This window comes from Nuphar pumila, chromosome 5 (assembly GCF_984573655.1).
Source record: "Nuphar pumila chromosome 5, dmNupPumi1.hap1.1, whole genome shotgun sequence".
Classification (NCBI taxonomy): domain Eukaryota; kingdom Viridiplantae; phylum Streptophyta; class Magnoliopsida; order Nymphaeales; family Nymphaeaceae; genus Nuphar; species Nuphar pumila.
In genome coordinates, this window is record NC_143253.1 from 110,697,410 (window position 1) to 110,716,303 (window position 18,894).

The 18,894-nt window shown below is 35.5% G+C and overlaps 2 protein-coding genes across 3 annotated transcripts in view; both read left to right on the forward strand.

Moving 5' to 3' along the window:
* CHIP (carboxyl terminus of HSC70-interacting protein) overlaps positions 1-6,184 on the forward strand; it is a 58,587-nt gene extending 52,403 nt beyond the window's left edge. Inside the window, exons 6-9 of the mRNA XM_090006381.1 lie at positions 5,081-5,214; positions 5,375-5,528; positions 5,624-5,734; positions 5,826-6,184. Of these exons, the coding sequence (XP_089862507.1) occupies positions 5,081-5,214; positions 5,375-5,528; positions 5,624-5,734; positions 5,826-5,951 (525 nt within the window). The 3' untranslated portion in view covers positions 5,952-6,184. The remainder of the gene's footprint in view (positions 1-5,080; positions 5,215-5,374; positions 5,529-5,623; positions 5,735-5,825) is intronic.
* A 10,185-nt stretch (positions 6,185-16,369) lies between these two features.
* The window catches only part of LOC149838110 (PHD finger protein ALFIN-LIKE 3-like), a 32,864-nt gene continuing 30,339 nt past the window's right edge, over positions 16,370-18,894 (forward strand). The window contains exons 1-4 of one of the 2 annotated variants that reach the window (XM_090006383.1): positions 16,370-16,448; positions 16,757-16,888; positions 16,992-17,024; positions 17,180-17,408. In XM_090006383.1, the coding sequence (XP_089862509.1) occupies positions 16,789-16,888; positions 16,992-17,024; positions 17,180-17,408 (362 nt within the window). In that variant the 5' untranslated portion in view covers positions 16,370-16,448; positions 16,757-16,788. Of the gene's footprint in view, positions 16,449-16,626; positions 16,889-16,991; positions 17,025-17,179; positions 17,409-18,894 lie in introns of both variants that reach the window. The other variant, XM_090006382.1, reaches the window with a different exon arrangement.

The window sequence follows — 18,894 nt, forward strand, 5'->3', positions numbered from 1 at the left end:
GTCTCCATCTGTGTCTAATTCTCTTGGGCCTTGCATGGAACAAATTACTTGTTGGAGCCTGATTCTCTGGTTTCACCTGCCATGTGAAACCTATGGAAAGATTTTAACCTTAGGGTTCTTTGTGTTTTCCTTTTGAGATGCACTGACTAATCATGCATTTTGGAATAGGCATTCAAACCTTATCAGCTAATTGAATTGCAGACAGTTCACCCAGGTACCTACAAGATCCATTTTGCTGTGTCAAAAGAGGCCTCTTGTCACCTGTGTTAATCAAACAGACATGTGAACATACATACTGAATACAGAAAGAAAATGAGATCAGGACCACATAGGTTGCTTTTAGACAAGCCCTCGGAGGTGGACACCATGTGTAAAGGTGTAGCAGTTATCTAAAAATATACTATGCCTTTTCTTGCCCATTATCTACTTCATCTTTGTACAATTGGCAGTAGTGTTTTTGGTGCTTGCTTTCTAGCTCTAATCTGTTATTCACTGTAATGTTAGTCTTTAAGGGTATGTTTGATCCCTTGTCCAGGGTTGGATGAAAAGAACAAAAAGAACGGAACAGAACTCTGGTTCTGTTCATTCTGTTCATTCTGTTCTTTTTGTTCCAAGTCCAACAAATGTCCTTTGTTTGATGGGGGAAGAATGAAGGAGAAGAAGAAACCCTAATCAGTTCCCAAGTCTTTCCTCTCAATCAACCTTTTCTGCAGTGTGTGGATGCCTTCTATGTAAGTGGGCATCTCAGGTGCTTTCTCTTCCTCAATCTCATTGAATTCAGAACTGAGAGAGAAGTGTTTCATTCTTTCCTCCATCTTCTGAATCACACCTAATGTCTCAGATGCATTGCAGCCATCAACTTCATCCATGCTTGATTCTTTTGCTTGTTCTAGCCCTGTTATTTGGAAAACAAGATCAAATTTTCATCTTTCCAAAGTGAAAAAGGAAAATAGTTGGTAGTGCAGAATCTCCATATACTGTGATCTTCTGGAGCGAGTGAAACTTTGCAAACAACATCCTTTTGTGCATCATCCTTGTCATCATCAACGGTTGATTCTTTTCTTTGTTCTAGCCCTATTTATTTGGAAAACTGGGTATGATTTTCATCTTTGAGAAGGAGAAAGAAGAAAATAGTTGGTAGAGCAGAAGCCAATGTACCTTCATCTTCTTCAGCGAGCAAAACAGCGTATTTACCACAGTTACCGGAACCTTCTTAGATAGGTGGGAAGCTCGCTTCCCAGAAACTCGCTTCGGAAGCATGATACTCCTCGCTTCCGAAACTTGATGAGAACCTCGATTCCCCCACGCTTCTTCTAGGCTTTCCACACACTTCATTTATTCATCTTATATGTTCTCTTACTCAACTTTTCATGTTTTTGTGTTTTCTCTCACTCACTTCCATGTGCTTTCTCTAAATTGGTAATCATCATTTTTAGATTTTGTTAAAAATTTAATTCTTACACTAAAAAATCATGAAATTTAATATTAGTCACTTTTATTTTAGTTTTTATTTGTGTTTCATTATTATTCACATTAAATTATTATATTTCTTTTTTTCATTCCTCGCTTCCCGCTTCCTATACATTTTAAAATGCATCGCTTCTCGCTTCCGCTTCCTGTATCGTTTCCCGCTTCCGCTTCCTAGTCTTGCAACCTTTGGTATTTACAGGAGGAGTGGGGAGGATGGAGACAAAAGAGAAGAAGAGGGGAGGCACTATTCACTCTCTTTTCTCTCCACTCTGTGGACGGGCCCAAACAGAGGGCGGGGTTGAGGACGATGGCCGACTTCACCCCCATCATGAGTGAGGGACGACGCATCGATGGGCATGACGCGCTCGTCAATGTTTTTTTTTGTTCCACCCGTCCTTGTTATTTTTGTAACAAGGGGATATGTGGAACGAAAAAACACTGAATAATAGACATGGCGGACGCGCGGAGCGCCGTCTGCCGCGTCTCATGTTTGTTTAAAAACATGATCTTTTTGTGCTTTTTGTCCCTCACGACGCGCGGGACGTGCTATCAAACATACCCTAAGAGAATGAATATTGGATGAATCAAAATATAGACATTCACATAAAGATGGTGAAGAAAAAAGGTTATGCATTATTAATGCAGAAATAAAGTCTTGAAATCCATGCATCTTTGATGGTCAATGGACAGATGATTGTCAAAAATATAATTGAATAGATACAAGCAATAACTCTTATAGCTTAAACTGAAATTGCATATCGACCATACATATCCTAGTATTGTCTGTATGACATTAGGGAGCAACCAAGCAAGAAAATATAAATAGCCAATCAATTTAGGGAAGTTTTTCCAGTGAAAAAATAACCCAAGTAACTAAGGGTTCAATCCAGAGTTACCGGAAGCTTATTAGATAAGTGGGAAGCACGCTTCCCAGAAACTCGCTTCAGAAGCGCAATACTCCTCGCTTCCGAAACTTGATGGGAATCTCGATTCTCCCATGCTTCATCTTTTCTTCTTATATGTTTTCTCACTCTACTTTTCATGTTTTTGTGTTTTCTCTCACTCACTTCCATGTGCTTTCTCTAAATTGGCAATCATCATTTTTAGATTTTGTTAAAAATTTAATTCTTACACTAAAAAATCATGAAATTTAAGAATACTCACCTTTTTTTTAGTTTTTATTTGTGTTCCATTTCGATTCTCATTCAATTCTTATATTGTTTTTATTCTAATGAGGACACACTTGAATCTGTTATACTTGTTTGCAGTAATGGTTGTAGATAACATGGCAATGCAGTCAAAACAGATATTTCAGCTGAAAGTTTATTCCTGTTCTTTTACTTTCAGCACTTGAATCTGTATTACTTGTTTGCAGTAATGGTAGTAAACATCGCAATGCAGTCAAAACAGACTTTTCAGCTGAAAGTTCATTCCTGTTCTTTTACTTTCAACCAGTGTTGTGAAAAGCGTTGAGGCGTAGCGAGGCGCTTTACCAAAATCTGAGGTGAGGCGCAAAGCGTAAGCCTCAAATTTTTTTTTTAACTTAAAAAAACTATAAAAATTATCTAAAATTATAAATAAAAAATTATCCAAATTTAATTTATTATGTATGAGGTGGGCCAACCTTTTTTTTCTTCTTTTTGACAGAAACATATATGTACTGAACATAAAGACCAATGTTACAAAGGTGTGAGTGTGATGAGCTATTGCACTCTAGATCAAAAGTAGAGAAAAATAGAGTGTGGCAGGGAGTTAAACCCCTGCAAATAACAGCAGAATGTATTAACAATATTTGCATCCTATGTCACGTAAAGAGAAAACAGGCATAGCCAGTCTAAATTCTTGACAAAAGAATATGAATATCCTTAAACATATCAGCAACTACAACTATAACCAAAACAATAGAGAGCTTAACTATAGCAGACAAATAAATTCTACAAACACTTGACTAAAACTAGATTGCTAAATGGAAAAGAGACACACCTTTAATTTTGTCGCTACCTGCAAAAAGTAGTTGTTTCCAAATCAGAGACAGACATGGTTATAAAAAGAGAAACTATAATAACTATGATTAAGTAAACAGAATTTTTTACTATTCCTCACCCAAGAGAATAATGCTGACAGTGCTACACCAACTCCAACCCAAAAGAGGACTGCGAGAGACGAGAGAGAGAGAGAGAGGGACTGTGATGCAGAGCAGGATGGACCCGGGTTCATACAGCGTGACTCACGTAGGGGACTGGGTTTGCACTCTGGGAATCGGATCCAAGCAGTGGATCCAATTCCCATACTGGTTCCAAGACATGGAGGGGAGGTACCACTGTGTACCAATGCCAGGCAAGCATAGATAGTAAGTACGGGTCGGACAGCTCCAGATCCAACATCATGCCGGAGCAGCATCGGGTCCGGGGCTGGACCCGCTACCCGGATCCAGCCAAAGTCTTTGAAAACCCCTCTAGGGTTTTGTGCGCAGGCCGAGAAGAATATTCAGAAGTGCAGCATCTTTGTTCCCTTTCAGCCGCAGTTTTTTTTCTTTTCCTGTTTCTTATTACGTTCCCTGTTATTCATTTCATTTCATTGGTTTTCCTTGTTAGGTTAAGGATTAAATTGGTTGTTTTACTTTTCATTAAGTTGGGTTCTGTGTTAGATTGATTCGTATTGAAATAAAAGAGGAATACAACATTCAGTTTACCCCACCGAGTTCGGTGGCCTGTTCTCTGTCTCAACTCCTGTTCATTGCCCCACGCTGAGATCGTGGATTCCTCTGAGCCGACCCCCAAGCATTCAAGAAATCCGGCACCTCCACTGCATCAGACTGCGAGAGATGAGAGAGAGAGAGAGGTGGGAGAGACCGAGACGAGAGAGAGAGGGGCTACGAGAGAGAGAGAGAGAGAGAGAGGGATTAAGAGAGAAGATAGAAAAATTAGGGCCCCCGACCCTCATTTGGGTTGGGGGCCCTGATTTTATAAAATTTCAGTTTTGGTCAAATGAGGGCTTTGACCCTCAGTTGACCAAACAAATGAGGCATGAACGCCTCACCTCGAGGCGTGCCTTGCCTCAAGGCGTACGCCTCGAGGCTTTTACGCTTTATGCCTGCGCCTCAAGGCACAAAGACCCTCGCCTTGAGGCGAGGCACACTTTTTGCGCCTTGAGGCGCGTTTTTAATAACACTGCTTTCAACATTCAGCAAAAAAATAGATTTGTACAAATTTTTTATTTATGTTAGTCCTCCTTTTCACAATTTTCATAGTTATACATTCTCATTCTCTTGTTCTGGATTAATGCAACATATTTACATTTCTATAAAAGGACCTTTTTCTCTTTATAAACCCGAGAAAACATGACTAAGAATTTTATGCTCCAAGATTTCCTGAAAAGAGCAAGTGCTTATGTAAAAAAATGCACATATAACCTGTGAGTACCCCTATGCATTAGGTATGCTATGTTTATCACCACTCGTATTTAGTTGCGATTTCATGAGAAGTTGGGAAAAACTTTTTGTCGTTGACTGAAGCTCAGGGGCTTGTTTAGTGTTATTTGATACACTGCTAGGCTTTCTCATCCATGGTATGCTGGCTTTCAATTCTTAATTGTTCTCTATGTGAAACAGGCTCTGGATCTTGGTAGAGTTGCAAATCCTGTTGGCTATATGGTTGAGGAAATATGGCGTGAACTTGCCAAAGCAAAATATAGGGAGTGGGTGCATGTTTCTACCAGAGAGCTTGAGAGCCTAGAACGAATAAGGCATGTTTCTGTGGATTAATGGAAGTTCAAATTAGTTTTGAAGATCTTTTATGGCCTTTTGTTTCTTTATTGTAACAATATGCTGCGGTGATTGCATTTGTGGAAATTGGAGCATAATTTTAAAGTTCTATTGTCCTTTGTTCTGTGGCTTGTCTTATAGAAAAGCTTGTGAGGATGCTTTGGCAGAGCAGTATGCACGTAGTGTTTCTGTAGCCAGTGGAGGATCTGTGGAGAGTGCAACTATCTATGATGAACAGGTAAAAAGCCTTGCCCAAGTGTTCAGTAAAGCAGCTGAGCGCAACATCCCAGCTGAGGTCAGTTCTTGGAATCCGCAGTTTTATATTCCATGCGGCTTATTTTGTAAGTTAGATTGTCAATGGCTGAGAAAATTTTATTGAAACTTCAATAGGTGCCAGATTATCTTTGCTGTAAAATCACATTGGATATCTTTCGTGATCCCATCATTACACCTTCTGGAGTTACATATGAGAGAGCCGTGATTCTTGAGCATCTTCAGAAGGTAGATGTATGATCAAAGTTCATTGCTTTTTTGACCATCCACAGTATTTGTTGATGAAGCCTCTACTAAATCCAAATTCATCATGATCTAGGTGGGTAAATTTGATCCAATCACTCGGGAACCTCTTGATGAGAAGCACCTGGTACCAAACCTGGCACTTAAGGAAGCTGTACAGGATTATTTGGACAAGCATGGATGGGCTTACCAAACAAGCTGAAGTTAGCTTGCCGCTAAAATAGGGCTTTTGCCTTTGTTAGTCGGTCGACTCTTGTCCTAGAATCTTGCTATTGGGCATGGTCTGCTTTTATATGATTGGCATTGTATTTCTTTTCTGCTATCATCCCAAGTCTGTTCATGATGTGTATAGTACAGCGAACTGCAACTATTTTTTTTTCACCCTGAATTTGTACAGTGGTTCAGCATTTATTTGCAAAGATTTGGTTATTGGGTTTAGTATTGAGGCTCCGTTATGCTCACATTCTTCTTAAGATTGGTTTCGTTGGACTTGGACTTGTTTTTAGAATCTTTCTTTCTAGTGGTTGTGACTATAGCTACCAGTTCAAGAAGTGGATGTAAAAAGGAACACACGAAACAGAAGGGAGCGAAAAGTTCTGAAAATTATGGATGCATGAAGCATGGATCATTTTATAATGCATTATGTATGTGTTTAAGAAGCGATGAATGAAACAGAAGCAGCAAAACTGAAAGCGCTGAAAAGAGAAGAAAAAGAAGCAAAGTAAAAACACTTAAAGAAGATATAAAAAGCAAAACAGAAACAAAATAAACATATCTAAGCAGGGAAAACAAGTAATAACGGTTTCAGGAAACAGTGTTGGGATTTTAGATATTTGAAAAGCAGTCCTGCGGTCTTGCACCAGTCAGTTTGCATAAGTAACAGGAATCCAAAATGACAGTCAGTTATATTATGTAATAACCACATAAACATGCCAATCATTATGAACATTCTCATAAGGGAAACCATTGGCTAAGCTTGAGTGTGCCCAACCTTCTAGTAGAAGCCACTTTTTCTTCACATTTTCTACTATTTTTTGTGGATCAATCCCTATGGATATGATCTAAATGGTTTATTTTAGTGAAACGTTTTAGATCATCCTATTGTGTTCTGTAAGCAAAACTTTAAGAGCAAAATTCAACAGTCCATGATGCATTAAAATTTATGGTATGAACTAATGTTTTCACATCAAGCTCAATCGAAAGTGTATTTACTCCTGCATGGACCATGTTCAATGCATTTGTGTGGGTAAGATTGATCAAATAAAGCTTGCAACTATAAGGCTTGCAACTATAAGTTTTCAACTATAAGTTTTCAACTAAAAATGTTTGTAAAATAATTAGTTTGAATATTGTAATTCAATGATAAAAGTGTGATATGTGTCTGAAGCATATTTGTAAGATAATCAGTTTGAATATTGCAATTCAATTATTAAATTGAAATGTGTTTGTGAAACATATTTGTAAGATAACCAATTTGGATAATATAATTTATGATCATGTACTCAATGCAATAATAAATCATTATTATATTTAATTGTATTTAGTCTACTAAAATAAACTAATTTTAGTATTATAATCAATGGTTGATGTGTGATATGTGGTTGATTTTATGCTAATTTTTGTTAATGTTTGTAATTGTAATTAGGCTATTAAAATGAATCAATTTGAGTGTTATATTCAATAATTAAATTATGATATGTGATTGATTCTATATAAATTCTATTGAGATTGCATGATCTGCAACAAAAAAGAGCAAATGATCCAATAATGTATGTGCATTAGTTTTACTTGTTCCAAACACACGAGTGATTCTTAACGCTATCAGAGGATGCGAAGGAGTGACTGGATTGAATGCACTTCTGATGAGTCTTGGAGGTTTCACCATAAAACATTGGTCATAGTCTTGTAGATCCCATGGTGCAGTTCTGAAATTCTGCAACAAATATGTTTTAATTTTTTTATTTTGAGATGACATCACCTTGAAAGATGTGACATGCATTATAGGATTAAAGTGTCATGGAGAGCTAGTAAATACACCTTAGTTTAAAAAATTTAAGTACTAATGTGAAGTTTTATTGAGAGCAACTAAAGATGCATTTGAAGGTGAAAAGTTGAAGTTGCCATAGTTACGAAAGATATATGACAACAACAAGGTGAGGGGATTGAAGGAAAAAATGCCATGTGTGAGAGGGAAGACCGGTCCTAGGGTAGATAAGGAGTTAAGGACATTCTTGTTCTACTTTTTTCAAACGTGTATATTCATCGACATTGATGAAAAGTCAATCCATGCATCCTATGTGTAACTGGTGCAATACTTGGATCATATCGATGAATATGCATGAGCAGCAGCTTCACTTGCACACCTATATGTAAGTTTGATTCAAGTGAAGCGAGGATGAAGAAAACTTGGCCGACATGTTGGTTTCGTTAAAAGTACTGAAATTGTTTCATTGATTTGGTTTGATTCATATAAAAATATGAATTTATTATTTTTATGTACTAATTTGTGTAATAATTCGTGTATTGATCCTTGCAGGTTTGGATATATGAGCCCTTAAACATAACCAAGTCTCTATATTTTTATGTATTGCTATGTGAAGTAGGTCACGCAAGGGAGAAAACAAAGAGGGAGAGGAAGAGAGGAAGGGTCATCCTATAGGAAGGGCCCTTTAGAGTGCAAAATTGTGCATGTTGTCTGAAGCACATGTAAGTATATATGAAACAAGTGGTTATATATTTTATAAATAATATAATATGACTTATTAATGAATAAAACTTTATTTTGTAGGTAATGTAGTTCTTCTATGAAGAAGATGTAGATGATGATGAGGACGTGGTTGTCCATATCATAGAGCTCGCGAAGGACATTTGGTTGAACAACATGAATGAAGTTGAACGCCAAATGACCAACCGAGTAGTTTCACGGTTTGGATATACTCAACCACAACTTCATCACCCTCCTTGTGTTAGCAGAAATGTTTAATGTTGTTTGAATGATCAGTCAAACAATTACTCCACCATGTTTTTCACTGAACTGCAAAACTGGCACGATGGTGGCGATAACATCGAATACTATTTCATTGTACATGTTCGCAAGGAGAACATACATGTTCATAACCAACAGTTCCAACACCAAGAGGGATAATGAGATAATAATGCACTTATACATATATACTTTCATTTTCTCATAAAAAAACTATACTTTCATTACAAATTTATTTTTATTACAAATTTGTTATCTCGTACACTTATATATATACTTTTATTACAAATTCAAGGGAGTCAAGTAAGTTGGGACTAGGAGTTCGAAACTTAGAAGGACTTCAAGTAGAGTAGATGAAATGATGAAGTTAGCTCTTGCAAAAGCTGAACTTCATAGGCTGCAGGATTTTCTTGCAGCAAATGATAAGCAACTCACTGCGAAGGACGTCCTTCTAAAAGCCCATCATGAGCTTGTACATGCACTGACAAAGCTGCTATCTTTCAAGGATAAGAAACTAAGAGTATGAGGGAAGGATATGCAATATTCACAAGAGTCTCAAACCCTTGTGGAATTATACATCATAAACTCTTTTTCTTTCTTGATCATCTCCCACAAAATCCAATGTTGATTGCCCCAGTTGAGAGAAATTAAGATATACAATATAAATTTAGTTGAAGACATAAGCACACATCGTATGTAGTGTAAATATAAATGTAAATGTAAGTATGTAATATTGTTAAGTGAATACCTTGTCATATTTCTAAAAAGGAAACAATAACTTTTGGTTTTCTAAGAGAGAACGAGCTCCAAGTCGCGAAATGGGTGAGGCAACCATTTGATGTGCATAATTAATGTTAAGCAGTTAGCGCAACGTTAGTTGATAGAAAAAATGACTATTAGTTTCAGGACTCATCGAGAACTGCGAGTTCAAGTAAATGGTCTTTGGTAATCCTATTTTTTCTGCCACATCATGTTTGTATTTAGATTCAATTTTGCCTATGAATCTTTTTAAATGCTACATAATCAACATATGTGATGCATTCATGTTTGATAGTAATGAATCTATATACAAACCTAACAAACATGCAAATCTAACATGAGTGACTCTCCAATATATAAACAAATACACAAACCTAACACTTACATCATTGTTCAACAAAGTGTCCAGGAAAAAATCATACTCGAGTAGCTCTTATGTTGGTTGTTGCTCATGTGGTTGGTTCACATCCACCTGTTTTCATGGCCAATTAAAATTGAATATATACGTATGTATAGTATCACTAATTGTGTAGACACAACTTATTTCATTATACATCTTACCGTAATTAGATCAATGCTTTTGGGTGAGGCTTTGAATCATGGCTTTTTGTTGCTACGTTTCTTTTTAATTGGTGTACCCATATCGCGAACGACCTAAGACATACATATAAGACATAAAAGATAAGACATTGGAGCAGTTCATTAAACAAAATTTGATAAAAACATAGAAGCAATTCATTCAACAATTCTTAACAAATACACACACATTTCGCAACAAGAGATACTCAAACATACTGTTATGTGTGCTTCTACTTGTTGTAGTCAACCTCACCACATATACTACATTTGTACAATACAACATCTTTTGGTATTGTTTATCTCTTCACCTTAGGTCGCTCTAGTTTATGCATCACCTTCGATAGATATACTGAAATAAGAACCAATAGAGCATTGTATGAGACATTATCCATAATAAAAAAGAATGCAAATGTATGATATGCAGCTATATATGAATCAACTTTAAAATACTTATTGCAGTAATTCTTTGATAGTATGCCCTCATACAAAATGCATGCAATCACATATTATGGAATCTCACTTACCTGACACTCATTATAAGAGCATCTCATCTTCTCAAAATTAACACTGTAACCATGAGATCGATCATGGGCCTCGTATAGCCGTTAATGTATGACAACTATATGTAGTTGTTATGTTTTTTTCTTCAATGCCTCTACCTTTTCTTTTACTTCAAACACAATAACGTCTAACATTTTTTACCTGATATTCTTTATTTTCTCAAAGAATGTTATTAACATGAGACAAAGCTTCTCAAGAAGATGCACTAAGTACTTATCACATATGAGAATAATTCATGAATTGAAGCTCTATGTTATATTAGATGTTAAATACAAATATTATTTTTTAGAAAGTGATATGTAGTCCAAAACTATGAGTTCACGTCGGTCACAATATAATTATATGCAGCTTGATCTTGCTCTCAATTTTTTTAATAAAATAATTGCATTATAGTTTTGTGACTACTCGGGCAACACTCCACCAAAATGCATTAACGGTGAACCAATTTTCCTAACAAAATTCTCTGTCAAGTGCTTTATGTAATATCCAATATGACACATTGGTCATGTATGGGGGATAATATAGAAGAGCCCTGGGTGCTTATCTAAGATAATTATTAATTGCCTTCTCTCTCTAAACTCATTCAAGTGTATGAGTTCTTGCTTTAGACGCTAAAAAAAACATGCCCATGACTTCTTAGACTTCTTATCTATAACTATAAACGCTATTAGAAACATCTCACCATAAGAATCAATACTATAAGCTGACAACAATATACCCATGTATTTTTCTTTTAAGAATGTGCTATCTACCATAAGAATTGGAGGACACTCTTTTAAAAATTCATCGATACAAGGATGAAAAGATAAAAACATGTACTTAAATCGATTTCTCTTATCAGTTTCAATGGCCTTTAGTAATCTATAGTTTGTTATCATTAAATGATCCAAATAGGCAGTAAGCATCCCAAAAGACTCTTCAAATGTACTATATAACTCTTCCTTTATGTGTTCTCGCACACACCATGCTTGTTTGTAACTAATCTCCATACCTTTCTTGCCATTGATGATTTATCTTAGTCATTTTTGGGTTATCATGCATGCATGCACGAATAACACCAACAATCCATGTGGAAGACATTTTCTACTCGAAGGTTGCCCAATGAACCACCACACATGCTCTCTTTTGTACTTCTGCATTTAAAAGAACATTGCTTCGTGCACCTTTGTGTAATGGATCTTCTAGGAGAAATCAATTATAGTCTATGGGTTCTTTCTCGTGCATACAACAATCACTCTATTATTACAACTCCTCAATAATTTTGTTTTATAGTTATTCATGATCACATGATCTTTTAAAAACTCACAATAATGCTTTAGATCATTAAAACATTGACCGACAACAATGTCTCCATCATTTGAGCATGTTGTTAGCCACTGAAAAGATTTTCAATTATTAAGTTTTTCATTACCCAACTCATCAATCATTTGAGATGTGTCAACTTCAATAAGCTTTAATTGTTCTTAATTGTATGAAAATCTATTGGATGATAACCTATATAACCACATCTCATTAGTATAAAAACAAAAAAAAAGTATTGGTCAATAAATGCTTATATAGCTTATACAACATACTAAGGGTTCAACTTTTTAATTATCATTTGTGCCTCATTTACATTTATCAATAATTACCCTATGTCATCGGTGTCTTGGTCCTCTCATATCATTTTAGAGTCATCCTCATCTAACATGGTACAATCATTATCATAATCACCTGATTCTCCGCTGTCTATATGATCGTTGTTACCACTAATTGGTTGTTTGGATAAACAAACTAAATAAAAAATCATCATATTTATTTTTTCATTTGCTTCTATGTATACATCATTTTTGTATTTTTAAGTTTTATATTTAACAATAAAAATAACACCTTTATCATCACACGTACATCTCAAGCATAGATTACAAAGTCCATAAATTCATATATAGTTATGTCATTCGCCCTTAAAAGTTGGATGTTATCTGCATTATTGCAGTGAACATCAATATCATTGGTTTGCTGATGTAGCTCAACATCCTTTAATCATGTGCAACATTAATTATTGGTGCACGTTGTTTATTGCCTGCATGTACGACATTTATATCTCTAATTAGTTCGATCAACTGCATGCCCTTCACGTGCATGTTAAGAACATCAGTATTGTCAATTGTGTGTGACATTTGGATATTTGTCTCAAGATTAAACTCAATAGACAATGCTTAAGATAGATGCACATTTAACACAAGATTCTCATTATTCCCATCACCTCTTCTTAATTGGATATTTTGTTCATAAATTGTTTCTTGTACATCACTTTCATCTGTTTCTTGAGTAACTTTGAAAGCAGTTAAGTAAGCATCACTACTGCATAACATTAAGTTCATGTCATCATCATCTGAAACTTTTTTTCATATTTGTTAGCTTTTTATGTTTAAAGAATAACTATACCGAATGCCCAAAACTCTTTCATATATCCAGTTTAATGAGATATCAATACCATAAATTCTTTAAAACTACTATTTTTAGACACCATTATTGATCTCCAATTAGGGTAAACACTAAGAGAATGATATACTTTAACCCTTTATAATGACATAATTAACTGATTACATCAACCACACAATATATCATTCATCAAATAAAAATAGATGTAAGAAAATGTCATTTATATAGCTTAACTTTATACATTCAAATAACACAACTACCTACAACAACCACTCTAAAAGCCAATCACTTCAACCATAACCCCATTACCTCTATTGAATGTTTATGCATAGTCAACCCTAACCACATTATATTAATTGAATGCTTGTGTACAACCAACCCTAACCTTATATGTTTGTGCACATTCAACCCTAACCCATTGCCCCAAGACAAAACCACTAAATCTTAAATAAAAAATAAGCAAATTAACATAAATCATCAACAACTAAACATAAATACTACAATACCAAATATATATAAAAACAACCCTAAACATATAATCTGGTGTCAAATATTAAATAAAATACATGCAAACACATTTAAATCATCTATAACAACAACCAAATACAAATACTACAAGACTATTAAATATATATCTATAAAAAAATACTTCAAAATGCAAGAAAACAATACATATATATGAAACTCACATTTCGACCTAAGTTACTAGAGTTGACTGAAAGACAGGAGAAGTTGACCAAAAAGATGTTGCAACCTCGCCAAAATGATGCAAGATGAATTTCACAGAAATGCCCGCAAAGAGAAAAGAAAAAAGATACAAAGGGGAGAGAAAAAAGGGTTAAGGTTATAACGAAAAACAAAAAATTAACTGCAGTGACTTTATATATGAATCAACAAGCATGAAAAAGCAAAAAAAAATGCAATATAAGCAAAAATTGTAAGGTTTGCAAATGTGTGATGTGAACTTCCTGAGCTCAAATCAGACAACATGCCAAGGTAAGGACATTAACCATACATATTTGTGAATTTTAGGACATATTTGCGAATGTACGTCAACAATATTTAGTTAAAGGAGGTTCACACATTTTGGGGACATTCACAACAAAGATTTGCGAAGGTCGTAATATATTTATTGACTTACTTCAAGAGTATTTAGTTAAAGGAGGTTCACACATTTTTTAGACATTCACAATTTTTTTTAGGAATGTAGTACTATATTTGTGGTCTTACTTTAAAAGTATTTAGTTAAAGAAGGTTCACACATTTTAAGGGCATTCACAAAAATGATTTGTGAAGGTCGTACTATATTTATGAAATGACAAAAATATCCTAAAAAAGTCAAGAATAATAAATTTTGGATATGGAGAGGATTTCAACAAATTATGAGGCATTTCAAAGAATATGCCATTTTATAAGGACAATAAAATAATCGTATTTTAAAACATGTGACCATGATATATAAGTAGGCTTTTCAAGGGCTTTAAAAATCAATTGCCCCAAATGTACTAAAATTTGATGGCTAAAAAAATTGCATTCTTATATTGGAAATACATGATCCAAGATCTGATCTTTAGCAAACAAACCATGATCAATACATCTAAATGTTTAGATTGAATTGACACATATTGTAACTATGCTTTACACTTCGAAAGTTTTGTAGTACAAAATATTTATAATGTATATATATCTAGAGAGAGAGAAGAGGTGGAAGCTGCTAACCACTTTTCTAGCTAACCACCGAGCTAACCAAACTTTAAAAGGGTTTTTCATGTTTTCCTTAGTTATGACCATATAGATGCATTCTACATGCTTGATTTTATAGGAACCGACTCTTGGATTATCCGATTTTGATACGTAAGTAGGTTTTTATAAGGTTTAGAAAATTGATCTAAGATTTTCTTAAATATGTAAGGCTTAAAAAATCTTGTTTTTCATAAAAAAGATGATCCAAGTATTGTTTCTTAGTAAATCGAATGTGTCAAACACATCTATACGGTCAGATTTAAGTAATACATGGGGAAAACCCTTTGGAAGCCTGATTAGCATGTCAATTAACTAAAAAGGTGGTTAGCCGTCATCAGCTAACCATGCTTTTGAAAGGTTTTTCCCATGGCTTAAAAGTTAAACCTAACCATATATGTTTGACATGGTTGATTTACTAGAAAATGGCACTTGGATCATGTTTTTTGATAAAAAATGATTTTGTAAGCCTTGAATATTTAGAAAAATCTTAGACCATTGATTTTTTAAACTTTATACAAACATACCAACTTATCTGAATTGGATGATCCAAGAGTCGATTCATAAAAAATCAAGCATGTGGAACACATGTACCGTTAGTTTAAGAAAAACACAAAAAATCTCTTTGAAAACCCAGTTAGCTAGTCGAGTAGATAGAAAAGTGGTTAGCAACTTCCACTTTTGCCCCCAAAGGGGTTTGGTATAGTAGGATGGGACCTAGGCCGCTAGGCAGGTGCTCTAAGTTCAAATCCCATGGGCATCATCCCTTTCACAAGCCAAAGCATGGCGACTCCCTAGCGGCAAAGGGTAAGGTCACAAAGTTTTACGCTACCATGACAGCAATTGTAAGTATGGCAGGTAAAGCCAGTGCAACTAAGTTTTTTATCGGACAACTCCCCTTCTCCAATGCTTGAACATCTCATTGATCGAACCTCACATATTTGTTATTTATAATTTATTTAGTAAAAAATATATTTTACACGGAGACCTTACAATATATAGGCATGTTTTTCAACATGCATTTAAAACTTTACAATATAAAATATTATGGCGGTTGATTTTTAGTGCTTTCAAAAACACATCTAAATATCGAAAATTCATAATGCAAAACATGTGGCTCACTAAATGAACGATAAAAATCTAATATGTAAAGTGGTTGGATGAAATCATTAGAGAAAGACACGGTCAATTATTGTAGGTTGTAAATTTTGGACGTTACTTTGGTTGTAGTGTCTCTTTTCTTATATATATAATAATAGTTTATCATGCTAATAGAAAATAACCATATTTTTCACTTTTTTTTAGATTTAACCTTATAAATGTGGTTTATATAATTTCTTTAGTACGGAACATGTTTTGTGTCATGTTTTTCCAACGTGTAAATTGGTTTTTCCTGAGCTTTGAAAATCAACAACCAGCAATATGCCAAAATTTTGTGACACCAAAAACTACATTTTCACGTTGAAAAAAAGTTGTTTCAACTAATAGAAACCTGCAAACAGACGTCAGATAGGTTTGATGCGTACGGTTAAATAGGCAGCCAGAGACCGGAAAACTGGTCTTCTTAACGCTATCGTCGCCACAACCCACGATCCCAAGTCCAAGCTGCCAGGCTTTGCCCGCGTCAGATAGCGAGAGGCCAGTACTAACAAGGTTTGTTTTTGACCGAGGGCACTTTGTCTCGTATCGTTCCCTCCCCACTCTCCTTTCCTGCCGGTACTCTCTGTGTCGCTCTTGATTTCCCACGCCAACGATGACGACGATGATCGTTTCCCCCTCTACGCTCTAATTAAATCTCTCTCTCTCTCCCTTTCTCGCTTTGCTTCTTTAGGAACCCTAACGGAAATGAAAGTGATGACTAAACCTTCGCCTTCGTAGTCGTCGGCCTCTTCCACTAAAACTAAAGACCGATAGGATCCCGCTTGGCCCCCAATTCGCTCAATCGGAGTTTTTGCGCACAGGAGGGCGTGGGCGGTTCAATTTGGGCGAGGCCATGGAAGGAGGGTCCGGCCATTACAACCCTCGCACCGTCGAGGAGGTCTTTAAGGATTTCAGAGGGCGACGCGCGGGCATGATTAAGGCTCTCACCACCGGTACTCTCTCTCTATATATGTATATACCCCTTTCTCCATCTATCTATCTGTCTATCTGTGCAGTTCATGGTGGCTAACAGCTGCTTGCTGTTGTTGTGAACAGAGGTCGAGAAGTTTTACCAGCAATGTGATCCAGGTGAACTTTTCCTTTTCTATCTCTCCAACATGTTCCCCCCCTTTCCTCGTTTAACTTCTCTTGGTCTTGTTCGTTTGTGTGGTTGGCTGACGATTACTGGGTCTTGGGTTGTGCCCTATGCGTGCTTAGTTCATGGGTTTCTTGTTCCCTTGCAGACAAAGAGAACCTGTGTCTCTATGGGTTCCCAAACGAGTCGTGGGAAGTCAATCTCCCCGCAGAAGAGGTTCCTCCTGAGCTTCCTGAGCCGGCTCTCGGAATTAACTTTGCGAGGGATGGCATGCAAGAGAAGGATTGGTTGTCGCTTGTTGCTGTTCACAGCGATGCTTGGCTGCTTTCTGTTGCTTTCTACTTTGGGGCACGCTTTGGCTTTGACAAGAACGATAGGTAAACTTTGTTATGACACTGTGTGTAAGATATGTTTTGGACAACTTTTTGAGTGAGCCTTTTGTTTTGGAAGAAAACAAAAATTCAAACATTTTTTTTTCATAAAGGCAAGGTGTAATTTGAAAAGTGAAAGTTACTTTTGTTACCCTAAAAATTGACCATGTATTTTTCAAAAATGTCATTGTTTTTAAGGTGTATTTATCATTTTAATTAGTTGAATACAAATGTTAAATACAACTAGTTAATGTTAGATAAATCAATATATATATATATATATATATATATATATATATATATATATATATATATATATATATATATATATATATATATATATATATATATACTAAACTATTCAATAAAAATCACCTCCTTTTCATTTATTTTTTTTGTAAATTAGGCTTTACGAATGTGATATACATGATTTTTTTTAAATAGCAAATGGGTTTGGTTTCATGTTATGTGACGTAAGTAGGTTTTACAAGGGCTTAAAGAAACGACAGTCCACAGTGTGCCAAAACGTTTATGACTTGGAAAATCTTGTATCATGTCTGAAAAACACGATCCATGGTCTAATCTGTAGCAAATAAAGCGTGTTGAACAAATCTATGTGGTCAGATTAAGTCGTTAAAACTTGCACCTATGATTTTACCTCTAATTTCGTACACATGCACACACACTCCCATCCTTTGTCATATATGTACATGTGTGTATGTATATATCCACCATCCTTTTTCATAAAAATTTCCTTTGTTTAGCACTTGTTTATGTTGTATCATCTATCGATAAGTCATATTTGGTCATCATAAGAAGAGATTAGTTGTGAATACATTTCCTTTGTGTGGATTGTGCTGTTATACGCTATGCTTCCATCAAAGTGCAACAATTGACTTTCTAGCTATGAACTAGTTCTGGAATTTAGTTGTTACTAGTTTGGAATGTCTATTAAGTCTACAATCTTATTATAGCTGTTGTTTCCTGCCTTTGTAGAGCTTTGCATAAAATGGCTTTATTAGTCGCAAATCGCAATGAATGAGTTTGATGTTGCTGTGACTGCAAAAAAATTTCAGCCTTCCAACCGATACACCAAATCTCATGCAAAAGGCCTTAAAGTTTCTCTAAAATCAATCTGTTGTAGCTGCAACAAGGCCCAAATGAGGATGCTCACCTTACTCAGTCCTGGATCTCCTAGTGATGTCAAGTGCGGTATGAGAAAATGGCTGATTCCTCTCACATATTGCAGTTGCATCTCTGATACCATTTTACCTGGTAAAGAGCTATGTCTTTGTTGCCTTGATGCAGTTGATCTAGTTAAGAAAGCTCCTGTGTTATCAAGTCAACGAAGAGAAGCTGAAGAGTGGAGAGGTAGACAATAAAAGAGAATAGTAATGCATGGTTTAACCTTCTCATTCATTATTTTTGGGTACATATAGCATGAAGATAAATGGTGGATAAAAATACCCCTACAAAATAGATTGGTCAAAAA